At 35.2% G+C, this 14,197-nt stretch overlaps 1 protein-coding gene across 1 annotated transcript; it reads right to left on the bottom strand.

Moving 5' to 3' along the window:
• Positions 1-12,615: 12,615 nt before the first annotated feature.
• Positions 12,616-13,560, bottom strand: LOC114105598 (olfactory receptor 9A1-like). The gene has a single exon (XM_027952128.2). The coding sequence runs from the start codon at positions 13,558-13,560 to the stop codon at positions 12,616-12,618; it is 945 nt and encodes a 314-aa protein (XP_027807929.2).
• Between the last annotated feature and the right edge of the window lie 637 nt (positions 13,561-14,197).

The following is a 14,197-nucleotide window of genomic DNA, read 5'->3' as shown; positions in this document are numbered from 1 at the left end:
GGATGGAGGCATTATTTGGTGAAGCAACTTAAGGAATGGAGATACTGTCTAGCCTGTCACCACTGGACCTTCCCTGTAAACATTTTTCAATAGACCTTATGCCTTGCACAGCATAACTGATGTTTTCTTTGATCTCTCAGTACCCTCTCCCACTATTCTAGTGCATCTGGACTGTGGGCAGGACAATACACAAAAGAATTGACAGAAAAGTCCTGAAGAAACATACTTCTGTGTTCCTAGAAGCATTATTTATAATAGCCAAAACATGTAAGCAACCTAAGTGCCCACTGATGGATGAGTTGTTAAATAAAATACTATATATATATATATATATATATATATATATATATATATATATATATATATATATATATAAAACTGTTATTCATCCTTGAAAAGGAAATTTTGACATATGGATAAAGTTTAACTAAGTGAAATAAGAAAGTCACAAAAAAGACAAATACTGTATGATTTCACTTGTATATGGTACATAGAGTGGGCATATTCATAGAGAAAGAAAGTAGAGTGGTAGCTGCCTGAGGTTACTGTAGAGCAGGGAGTGGGAAGTTAGGGTTTAGCAGTCATGGAGTTTCAGTTTTGCAAGATGAAAAGAGTTCTGGGGATTGATGGCACAGCAATGTGAACATGTTTAATGTTTCTAAACTGCATACCTAAAAATAATAAAATTAATGCTATATGCACTTTAACACAATTACAAAAAGAACATGAAATTTCTTTGTGCAGGTGAAATGCAGGGAGTTGGGAATGGCTATGAGAGCCCATGTGAGGCATTTCTGTTCAATTTTTAACTCTTTCCTAGTTTTATAAATTTTGTTCTTTCTCTGGCCCACGATAGTCTTTCCTTTCTTGCCTGGATAGTCTTCTCTCTGTGAGGGAAATTCTGACCTAGACAAGGAGAAACCATGAATTCATGAAGTTAGGGAAAGATTCAGTTACAGTATTCAAGACACCAACCTGTTTTCTGATGTCCAATATGGCCTTAGTAAAACCAGAGACTATTTGTAGGAACAGATCTAGGATCTGATTTAAGGAAGTTGGTTCTGAAAATAGTCCTGAGAGAAAGTGTCTGATACATTCTGCTTGAATTTCCTCATCTGCTAGTAGCTTTCGTTCACATTTCCCCAGATCTTGTCACTTGATCCAATACAGATTCTCCAAAGATAAGATTCCTGGGTAGCTTCAGCACAGTTTGTGTGTGGATAAGGACCTTTGGAGTGTGTCCTTACTTGACTCTGTGATTACTGACTTTTGATATGTTATTGTCATTTTTAGGATCTTGGCAGGTTTAACACTGAAATATTAACATCATCTGGAAAAATGGATGAATCCAATATAATCTCATTGCAAATGATTATAAATTGATATAAAAATCATGTAATTTTTTGAGGGCCAATATGATAAAAGAAAAGTTTAACTTAGTTGTTTTAAATTATACACTTATAAAAATTTAAATGTGTGTATGTGAGGATTATATTGTAGTGAAAAAGAAAAAAAAACCTTGGAAACAATTTTAAATAGAGAAATGGGTAAAAAATGCCATGTTCTTAAAGGAAATAGTAAGAAATTAGTTTAAATGATGCTGCATTAAGAGATTACATTGGGTCTGTCTGTACAGTTTCCTGTAGGAGATTGGCAGGAAGATTGGCAGGAAATTCTCATTTCAGTTAACCTTGTGCAGATCCCAGAAATGACACTGACGTATGAGGAGTCACTAATCATATTGTGATATAAGAACACATCATAGAGGTCTTCATCCCCATGGGAACTGTGACAGATGCTGCTCAGAGTGTCTCTGTGTTAGCATCGACTTGTTGGCCTCTGAGCAGCAGTGTTGGTTGTGTGATGACTGTTGGAGAAATGTAAAGGCTGCTGCAAATGAGGAAATCTGAGGAGGATGGGGCTCTGTGAGAACCCTTATTGCATAAATGACTTCTTTAATTTAGGGCATGGTTCAGTTTAATAGACACCCTTCAAGCATTGTTTTAAGCCCCACTGGTTGAGTAGGTAATTCAGAGGTAGTAAGGATTATGAAACAGCAAAAACCCATTTGGAAAGAATTTTGTCAGGTTCTTTAAAGTTTAGTATATGCCTATGCTATGACCCAGCAATTCTGCTCTTAGGAATTTACTTAAAAAAATGAAAACATATCTTCACAAAGACTTCTGATAGAATGTTCACAGCAGTTTAATTCCTTGAGCTAATGACTGCATAAAACCAATATTTGTGAATGAGAGAATGGTATAGTTGATCCTCATTATTCAGAGGTTTATGTCTATGAATTTACCTACTCACTAAAAATTTATTTGTTACCTCAAAGTCAATACTTGTAGTTCTTCCAAAAGCATTTGCTGATATGTGCATATTTGCACATAACGGTGAAAAATTCGAGTCATCTGGTGCATACATTCTCAACTGAGGTGGAAGGAGGCAATGCTTTACCTCCTTGTTCCTGTTTGCGTACTATAAACAACTATCCTTTTCATGGTTCAATACTATTTTTTCCTGGGTATTTTTTTTGTGTGTTTTTTTTCTTTGTTAGTGATTATGTTATCTAAAATGGTCTTAAAGCATAGTGCCAAGAGCAAGACATCAAAGGATGCATACTGTCAGATTCTATCATATAGTGCTTTAAAATAGCCCCAAATAATCATTTAAAGGAATCCCAACAGTGATTGACTTAGTTCAAGGGGGTTAACTGGGAAAGATTGCAAAGAAATTGTAGCTGTATTTTTCCCTTTATGTATTATTGAATTCTATTGGCTACCTTTTTACTCAGAATTTTTATATTTATGGCTAAGTATTGACCTTTAGTTTTCCTCTATTATAAAGTCTTTGTCAGGTTTTAGCACCATGCTAATTTCAGTCATCATAAAAAATTTTAGTCATATTTTTCTATTTTGTGGAAAATTTGCGTATTCATCACTGGGAACACTTAGAAGTTGCTTTTGTGGGAAAGTTTTTAATTACAGGTTATGGTAGGCTGAATCAATGCCCTTTGCCCTGCCACCTAAAGAGAGCCACATTCTAATCCATGAACCTGTGAATTTACTGGAGTCCTTGGCCATAGACCTGTCTCTGGGGATCTTAACAAATCAGGTCTGGCCACCTGCTGCCTTGAAAGCAAAAACTGATGGTGAAACGGGAAAGGAGCCTATTTCAGTTTGGCCAGATTGGGAAGACAGCTGGTCCAGAAAACTGTCTTTCCCGTTCTGACAACATCTCCAAGATTATATTCTTGATTATTTCTTCCTTGACTCTCCCAAATGGTTAGGAACAGTTGGGAATCCTTGCTCTTGCATTCTCAATGTGATGGTTAATTTCATGTTTCAACTTGACTTAGGCCATTGGGCGCCAGACTGAACATTGTTTCTGGATGTGTCTGTCTGAGATGGTGTTTACTGAATGCAATTATTATTTAAGTTGGTAGACTTCGTAGTCCCACTCAGTGGGTGGGCATCATTCAATCATTGAGGGCCTGAATAAAGCAAAAAATGGAGGGAAGAGAAGTTTCCTAAAGTAACGATGCTTGAACTGGGATATCTCATATCACTTTTTACTGACCCGGGACTCAGATTTACCCCATTGACTTTCTAATGCTAAGTCTTTAAACTTGGACAGAATTATACTTTCAGCTTTCCTGGTCCTAAGGTTTCAGGTGGTAGACAGATCATGGGATTTCTCAGCCTCTATGATGGTATGAGCAAATTCCTTATGACAAAAATATTTTTTGTATATATTACCTATTGGTTTTGTTTATCTGGAGAACTCTGACTCAAATACCTTCATATACCATAGAGCTTTCTTATGGTTTGGATATGAGGTGTTCAACAAAAGCTCCTGTGTTAATAAAGGAATGTTTGGAGGTGAAATGGTTGACCTATGAGAGCTATAATCTAATCTGTCCATCCTAGTTTGAATGGACTGGGTGGTGAATTCCGGTAGGTGGGGCATGGCTAGAGGAGGTAGGTCACTGCGGATGTGACCTATAAGGTGCAACTTCCCTGTGGTCCCTTTCCCTTACTTGTTCTCTGCTTTTTGATCTCACCATGAGTTTAGCAGTTTTCCTCTGCTGATCCCTTCCCCCATGATGTACTGCTCTCCTTGGGCTAAAAGCAGTGGAGTTGGCTGTGCACTGAAATCTCTGAAACCATGAGCCCCAAATAAATTTTCCCTCCTTTAAGTTGCCTTATTGGATATTTTCGTCATAGTGATGAAAAGCTAGTCAAAATACACTGTACAAGCTAGGTGTGGTGACGCAGGCCTGTAATCCAAGTGGCTTGGGAGACTTAGGCAAGAGAATTGTGAATTGAAAGTCAGCCTCAGCAAAAGTGAGGTGCTAAGCAACTCAGTGAGACCCTCAGTGAGACCCTAAATAAAATACAAAATAGGCTGGGGATGTGGCTCAGTGGTCAAGTGCCCCTGAGTTCAATCCCAGTACCCCCACTAAATACACTTGTACATTATTAAACCTGGATTATTTAAGCACTGCATTATAATTATTAACATATTCATCTGTTTCTCAAAGTTAGGATTGAGCTCTTTAAGAACTGGTACTATATTTAATTATATCTTCTCATCTCCACTGTACAGAAAATTAACTAGCATTTGGTAGCATTCAATAAATGTTAATAGATTATGGATTCAATTGTTTAAAGACATGAAAAAATGACTTTAAAAGTAGTCTACCTTACTTGTAGATGAAGAAATGCCATAAACAATAACTTGTTTTTTTAACAAAATATTTAAACACAATATTACCTTTCTAAAGAAGATGTAAAGAGTAACTTGATGAAAAGAGTATTATTAATTAGATTTTCACTGATTTGGATACACTATTGCAATCAGATACTGACTAATAATTCACTGTTGTATAAAGTGCAATTTCTAGTGAAAGTCCTAGAGGTCAAACTTTAATTCTATACCGTTAATGTGATAAGGGGTTACTTTCATTATAAATAGTCGTCAGACTTACTGTGGAGAGGAGAATAGAGAAAGTTATCCCTAGAAAGTTAAAACTAAATCCTGAATGGGAAATACTGAGAATAGGTCCAAGCCTGGTGGGTCAGAGCACTGACAGTGAAGATCAAAAGGAAGGGGCTTAAAAGTGCCGGATGCCTGAGGCATCAGTTTGGGAAACACTTGGGAGGCACTTTGAAGTGGGAACCTTGAACATGAAGGGAAAGTAAGTGGTGAAAACTTAAAGAGTCTTACAAAATATAAGAATTTAAAGGAAGTATGAACTCATTCACTCCAAAATAGCATTATTTATTAATGAATATGCAAAATTTGATGCACAATTTGTCTACTAACAAAAACCATTAAGAACTTCCAGTAAGAAACATGGAAAACTGTCCAGACAATGAAATTCCCTGTGTAGAAAAAAGTCTTCTTGCTGAATCAGGAAATTCCAAAATACTTTAAAGCAATAGAAAATAATAAACATATAACACCTATAACACACTAGAATAAAAGGGCAAAAGTAAAAATTTCCATTCAAAGATATTTACCAAACAACTTCAAAAAATTGAGGAAAATTCTAAAATAAATCTCCAACATGAATTAACCACAATCAAAAAACTCAGAATAGAAGTGTATAAAAACATGAGTGTGAAAAAAATGTTATGTGAGTTAAGGGAAATTGAAAAAGCAGTCAAAACTATCTCAGAAACAACATGCCCAAGAAGGGCTAAATTTGAGAGAGAATATGAAAACTGAGAAGAGGAATGAATACAATTAAAAAAAGGAAGCAAAAATAAAATTAAAAAGAGAAATAATTACTGGAAATGTGGTAGATTAAAACTAATTAGAAAGAAGTATAATCAATTGCAACCCATGAAACTTGATGGAGCCTTGATTTTAAAAAAATTGTAAATGAATGCATTTGGAAATCATTTTGGAAAATTTGAGTTTAAAATATACATTTTATAATATTGAAGTAATATTAATTTTCTCATGCATGGTAATGATATTGTTGTAATATAGGAGGATGTCCTTACTTAACAGAAAGCATCTTCTCAATATCAGAAACATAGTAGTAGATACTTAATACCTGTTATTCCTTTATCTAACCAGAATGCAAATGAATTAAGAACACAAAAATTCACCAATCTCTGAAAATCACTTAGATTACTTTGGCAATAATTCAGTCATATAAGAAATTGAAGTCAACTCTGATCTTCAGATTTTTGAGATACTATAAAACAACTGGACACCTAGAGTTGGCCAATCAGAATATTGAAAAGTCAGGATTCCATGGCATGATTACTGGGATTGAAATATTTTGTATAGAAATTTTAAGGTCTTAGTTGGATTATAATAAAAAACTATTCTATGTAATTCAGAAGGCAGAAATTGGACATTTAGTTGGATTAAGATTTGACAATAAAGTTGAACAAAAGGAGCTCCCTCCTACCACTGTTTGCCATGCCCAGTGATGGCTGAGCCAGTTTCAGTTCCCACCAATTAGTAACGTCTTGGGGAAGGTTTCCACATTAGGTGAGAGATGGGCCTGGATGATCGCCATAGTATCTTCTAATTTGTAGTTTTTAACTACCACTCTCTTGTTTGGAAATGTAATTCCTGTATGCTATTCTGCCAAAATATCAGAATCCTTAGGTTCCATATAGCAAGGTGGATTTCATATTTTTGCCTGTTATGCAAATGAAACTCCAGGGTCTCTCACAAGACATTACATATATCAATGGTGTCTGGCCAATAAAGAGAAAATATGAGAGGAATAAAGAATCTAAGAATCATTGTCATCATTAAAAGTTTTTCCAGCCTCTAACACCCCTTCCCTACAATTCTAATGAAGTTATAAAAGCTGAACATTTTGGTCTGTTTTACCTAGTAAATTAATATGAAGCTCAAGTTCAGATTCCTGGGGGGGGGGTCTACCTTGAGGATTATCTTGAGAAAGAAGGACTTGGAAACCACCAAGGAAAAGAATTTTAGAGAATGAATAGCAAATTCTTCATAAAATATTTCTTAACTAGGGTCCTGCAGGCCCTAAGATTAGGAAAACATCTCTCTAATAGGTCCCTAATATACTTTTATTTTATATTAGTCTAACTATGAGAGTTGTTTCTGTGTGATATTGTGTGTTAAATAGGCAATTGTTTATGCTAAATTAAATTTCCAAAACCCAGAAGTCAAGAACTTCATCTTGAGAAAGGGAGAGCAAGAAAAAGTTTTTGTGCTTGATTTGTGATGAGAAGGTTATGATTAAGAGGTTGGGAGAGTTGGGGGAGAATCTCTCAAAAGAGAAATCTGAGTGATTTTATGTCTGACATATTAATAGAAGCCTAGTAAACTTTTGTCCTTTCTAAGGAGGAGATAATTGTTTTAATTCCTTACAAAGTTTTCAAAGTGAGAAAATAATTAGTCTCTTGGGAGTTTGTCAGTGCAGAAGAACATTTCAGGTGGAGGTAATGTTTTCCTGACTTAGAGATACCTCCCATATTGCTGCAAGTGATAGAATATCACTCCTTTCTTATGGCTAAATGAAATTTCATTTAAATATATAACACATTTTCATTATTTATTACTTTGTTGATGGAGATCCAGGTTGATTCCATATCTAAGCTTTTGTGAATAGGCATGGACATGTAGGTATCTGTTGGTATACTGATCTTATTTTCTTTGAATAGGTACCTAGGAGAGGGATGGCTGGATCATATCATAGATCTATTTTTATTTTTTTGAGGAATCTTTATATTGTTCTCTATATTGACTATATTAATTTACATTCCTACCAACATGTATGAGTTCTCTTTTTTTCCTTATTTTTTTTTCCCAGCAGGTACATTATGTCTTTTTAATAATAGCCATTCTAACTGGGGTGAGATGATATCTCACTGTGGTTTTTATTTGCATATCTCTGATGGATAATGATGTTGTACATTTTTCCATGTAATTGTTGGCCATTTGAATATCTTCTTTTGAGAAATGTTCACTTTTATCATTTGCTCATTTTTAATTGGATTATTTATATTTTCTGCAGCAAAATGTATAGAACTAGAGGATAATATGCTAAGTGGAAAAAGTCAGACACAGAAAGAAAAATACTTTTCTAAAGTTGATCTAAATGTAGAATAATAATTACTAGAGATTGGGAAGGGAGAGAAGAAGAGATAGAGGGAGAATTGAATTATCATGCCAAAACATGGATAGAAGTAATAAGTTTTAATGTTGTACAGCACAGTGGGTGATTATAGTTGATGATAAACTAGAAGGGAGAGACTCAAGACTCCAGAGTAATGTTAAGGAAATGGAAAATTTAATTACTCTGACTTGATCAATACACATTATATACACATATTAAAACATTACATTGTATTTCGTAAATATGTTAAACTATTATGTTGAAATTTAAAGGAGATAAGGATGTTAATTCACTACCCTGATTTGATCATTCTACATTGCATATATACATTGGATTATCACACTGTATGCTATAAGTATGTATAATTGAAATACTAATGATTAATTTAAAAAGAGATGCCTCCCAACATTTACAGATGCTCCAAGATGGAGAAATATCTATCCATCTACTTTCCATTGGCATTTAGAGAAAACCCTAAATTAAAAATTTAGCAGTCATATATTAACTAGAGATTAATATTCATAGGTTCTATTCCTAAAAAATTTGTGTGTATGCACATAAGCACTCATACATACTTACATGTACCCCATCTTTCCACATCCAAGCTCAATAGCAGAAGCCTTGGGTTAGTGGGTATCAATGCACTGTAGACATGCATGCTTTAAATTGTGAGAGAATCCTTTTATAATTATAATGTCAATAGTACTGATGTCTGAAAAGACCTAATCTCATTCCTTTTGCCATTTAGGGCACATTATTTGCATCTATTCTCTATTTTCAAATCCTAACCTATTTGCAAGGTTCAATCTAGTTTAAGAAAACTGCGAATATTCAAAGCTCTGTGGCCTGAGTTATTCATATAGCATTCTTTCCCATGACTCTGGGATCACCAAAGAGATTTTAGAGGAGATACTTTTCCTACATTTGTTATTTCTTTATTACTTTCCACATCTCCCCTACAGAAGATCCAGATCCAGGACATTCTTCCCTCTGGTCCAAATTAGATTACATTACTTCATCTGAGTGCTATAGTAGCTCCCATATGGCCTAATAAATATGGGATTAGAAGGCCCATCTGTCTGTTTCTCAGGAATCTTGGTCCTCAATGGTGCTTTATCCCCTGCCTTCTAATCCCAAATCTTTTTTTTTCAATAAATCATCTATGCATTCATAGATTTGTAAAAATAGAAATATTTGATTCTTTAGATTATAATCCAAACTACATTATGTAATTTATTACTCAAATTGTTCCACTTTTTACATTGAGAGCTGAATATTTATGTCCCTCCAAAATTCATATATTGAAATGTAATCTCTCATGTGATAAGTGTTTGGAGGTGGGATCTTTGGGAAGGATTATAAGAGATCCAGATACCTCCTTTTCTCCTTCTGCTATCAGCTGATAACAAATCTGCCTATACCTTGATCTTGAAGTTCCCAGCCTCCAGAACTATGATAAATAAATTTCTGTTATTCACATGCCATCAAATCTATGGTATTGTGTTGTAGTAGCCTGAAATGACTAAGAGGGGGGCTCTTTCAGGTTGGGTCCTGCACCCCTTTGACAGAAGTGAACACCTTTGTAGTCACCCACCAGATCAAGAAATAGAACTTTGTTAGCCTTAGAAGCCCATCCATGGATCCTGTTCCAATTGTAGTCCTCATGTCCTTAGATGCAACCTAACATCTCAACTTTTAAGTGATCACCTCCTCATATTCCTAATCATGCAAAGTGAAATAATCCAATCCCCCAAAACCATAGGTCAAATGTTTTCTCTGATATTTGGATGCTAACACATGATAAGGGGCAGGGGAGAATAGAAGTTCAGCAGACTGGGAATAAAGGGAAGGGAGTGGGGATAGGAATAGGAAAGACAGTGGAGTGAATCTGATGTGACTTTCCTAGTACATATATGAATACACCACAGTGTATCTCAACATTGTGCACATCCACAAGACTGGTATCCTCATTAGAAAAAGATATACTCCATGTTTGTATAAATATGTCAAAATAGACTCAAAGTCTATTTTAATTAACAGATTCTCTCTTTGGCACTTTCACTTCCTTCTAATCTATTGATTGAAGAAGCCAGATGTCTTGACATAAAACTTACACAATCTGGCTTTTGTTGATTCCATCCTTGTGATAACAGTTGAACATGTCTTTCTGTTCTTGCATTGTTTTCTGTGAGTAGTTAAAAAGTTTCAGAGGCTTGATCCAATTTTGGTCTGATGAATAATGAATATCATCTTTGAAGGTGACTATGTTTTAAAATATCATTATAAACTCTGATATAAATATATTTGATAGTTTTCAAATAATTGCAATTATTCTATTTTTTGAAGTGTTACTTCATTGTTGGCCAGTGGAAGTTTTCTCCAATTGATTTCTTCATTTTTTTTTTAATGTGGCTCTAGTAATTTTTGGTATCTGGTGTGATAAAATGTTCCAAATTCATCTTGTAGATTTTATGTCCTAGATTTGTAACCACCCATTTCTTTTAGAAGCCTCACTTTCTTATATCAAGAAATAGTATGGCAAGACCACACTCTGGGCCTAGGAATCCTCATTGTTATTGAACTGCTAAATGTTCCTAGGATATTCTACTGTACAGAGTCAGAAGATGTATGATAGGCAGATAGCCATGAGTCTATGCAAATTAGAATTCAATTATGAGTCTCTAGAGGTTTTAACTAACCTTTTCTATATTTAGAATTAGAATATTCTGTAATTATTCGTTTGTTTTGTCTCATATACTCAAGAGTCTAAAATATTGTACTATTATGACCTATATGACTACTGAAAATGTTGAAGAACATTTTGTATATGCTCACTTCATTCTTTTATTTAAATTGTTATACAATATTTACATTGTCAGAGCTCATATCTAGTGCAAAAGATTATTGTTAATCTCCCAGTATAAATGGGCTTTTAAAACAATATGTACAAATATAAATAATGGAAGAAAAGATTAAATTAGAAAATAGCAAAATTAATATTTCTACATGACAAAAGATTTCATCTAAAAAGCAATAAAAAAACTCAGATTTACAAAAGATATCTTCAACATACGTATGATAATATAGTTTAGGTACACATAATATCTTAAGAATATTTCATTAAGAATAAATATATAATAAATATATTAAGAATAAATAACAAAATTATTCAAGGCCCCAGGACAAGAAAAGTTCTCTACTCAGCTTTAAAAACACCATGAGTTGTCTGGACTTACTAAAGATTCTTCTGCCAAGAAATTGTCTGTTACATTGAGACACTTTCTTGACAACTAGAGGCAGGATTATTTCTTTTGTTTTTGAAATAGGACGTTATTATAAAATAGAACTGAAAGCAATATGAAGAGCAATTCTATAGTCTCTCTCCCAGCACTATTCCTGAGTCCCATTCCAATCATCATATCCCAAGGAAACCAATTTTCTGAGTTCCCTCCCAGACTTAACATATATGAGTATGAACAAAAACTAATTAATGCAACTATGTGCAAGTATGAACAAAAACTAGTGTTTGCCTTTTTTTCATACAAAAAGCTAACACTTAAGCAAAACTTTCTGCTCTTTGCTTTATATATTAGACATCTTTTAATGACAAAGAAAACATCCTATTCTTCTTAGAGTCTTGTGATATTCAACTGAATGGAAGTTCCACAATTATTTTTACAGTCACTTTGTGATGTTCATTTGGATTGCTGTCAAAATTGTGTAATTACTTGTGTCATGATGTAGAAGTAGTCTCTAAATCATATCATAGAATACAGAAGTATTAAGAATAATGGGTTTGAGAGGAACAGGGGCTAGGATGGGGGAATATTGGAACTGAGACATGGATTAGGGGAGCTTAGTATAGTGCTGGAAGACCGTGTGGTAAACTTGGTTCTTATGAGAGAAGGGAGTAGAAAAATGAATACAGAAATAAATCTGGTAACCACTTAGAGACATGAAGTGGAATCAGAAAAGAAAGTAGAAAGGACAGAGTATGGAGTGGAGAAACTAAGGGAGCAATGAGGAGGAAGGTGCCCTGTCAAAACAGAAGAATGTGAAGCACAGGATGAGGGATCAGAAGCTGCCTCCTCTTCTGTCCTCTCTGTATCCCTCCTTCAGCCCAGGAACACAGATTTGAATGTTCTAAAATGCATATATTCACACTTGCCAAATTTGTTTTTTTATGTTATGGTTATACAAGTGTGTTCATTTAAAAAACAAGAGGGTTGGAGTGTAGCTCAGTGTAGCATGCTTGCCTAGCATAATTGAAGCCCTGGGTTTCATCCCCCAGAACAACACCACCAAAAATGCCAAAATAATGTTAATAAAGTGATCTCCCATGTAGGAACTATCTAGTTATAATTTTGAGCATGATCAGAACCATAGAATTCTCTTGTAGATCACAAACTATTTGATGATGAGAATGAATATGATAAGAATTAGTATTTTTAGATTACTCAAGTTCATGGTAGATTGTCTCTAGGACAGAGCTAATCCTTTAGAAGTCGACAACAGCGTTTGATGCCATGCTGAAAGGCCTGTATGAATTTGTCATTGCGGAGGGTAAAGATGAAAGGGTTCAGGAAAGGGGTCACCACTAAAACCAGCAGTGATGCTACCCTGTTGTACTCAGCTGCCTGCGTTTGCTTGGGTTTCACATAAAGGAACAAGCAGCTGCCATAGCCAATCACAACATAGGTAAAGTGGGAGGCACAGGTGGAGAAGGCTTTCCTCCGGCCCGAGGCTGAGGGGATCTTGAGGATGGTGGAGATGATGTAGGTGTAGGAGATAATAGTAGGGATCATAGAACCAATGATAATAAAAACAGCCATCAAAAAAAGAATAAATTCCGTGAAAAGAGTATCATCACAGGACAGTTTGAGCAATTGTCCTCGGTCACAGTAAAAATGGTCTAGCAGATTTGATTCACAGAAAGTAAGCTGGAATGTGGCATAAACTGGCCAAATTTGAAAAAGGAATCCAAATACCCATGACACAATTACCATCCAGAAACAGGTACGACTATTCATGATGATATTGTACCTCAAAGGGTTACAGACAGCCACATAACGGTCCACAGCCATCACTCCTATTAATGCCAACTCTGAGCTTCCCAAAGAAAGGTACAAATATAATTGTACACAACATGCAGTCAAAGATATTATCTGAGTCTTTAGGAGTAGCAGTCCTTGGAGCATAAAAGGAACAGCAGTGGATGTGATCAGGATCTCCAGGACAGAGAGGTGGCCAAGGAAGAAATACATGGGGGATTGAAGATGTTTGTTGACACAGATGGTGATGATGATGACTGTGTGTCCCATTATTGTCACTGAGTAGAAGAAGAAGAAGGTAGCAAAAAGAATATAGTGTAGTTCTTCAGAGCCAGGGAATCCTAAGAGAAAAAACTCAGTAGCACTCGAGTAATTCCCCAACATTTAGTTTTGAGCACTTCTTCTTTATGCAATCTAGAGAACAAAAGATAGATAATGCTGCTTCTTATCTCAAATACAGAATTAAATCCTATTATTCTCATCAAAATGGATGGGACAGGAAGACATGATGATAAGTGAAATAAGGCAGACACAGAAAGACAAGTACCATAAGTTTTCTCTCATACATGGAAGCTAAAAGAAGTCAACCTGAAAGTAAAATAGTGAATGCTAGAGCTTGGGGAGTGTTGGAAAAGAGGTGATTGGATTAGATCAGTGCATGCTGTATGCATGAACGGAAATATCATGTCAAACTTCATGAGTGTGTTCACATAATGCATTAATAAAAAATAAAAAAAAAGAAGGAGAAACTGTTCCAGGTAGAGAAAATATTCTCCTGTTGATCAGGAAGATACTCACTTCCAGAGAAAAGGAGTGAACTGAAGAGTTGTATACTCTGCAGAACTCAGACCAGGCTATCTCCTGCCTTGCTTCCTTTACTCTCAGTGAAATAGAAAATGTTTTCACACTAGCATTTAGAAAAAAGTCCAGAAAGCATAGTCCTTCTTTCCCTCTGCAGTGTGTCCCTAAGGAAAGCTCTTCACTGAGGAAAATCAGCTCACTGAAACCCTAGGGATGGAGT

This window comes from Marmota flaviventris, chromosome 1 (genome assembly GCF_047511675.1).
Source record: "Marmota flaviventris isolate mMarFla1 chromosome 1, mMarFla1.hap1, whole genome shotgun sequence".
NCBI lineage: Eukaryota > Metazoa > Chordata > Mammalia > Rodentia > Sciuridae > Marmota > Marmota flaviventris.
This window is presented reverse-complemented; position numbering and strand designations above follow the sequence as displayed.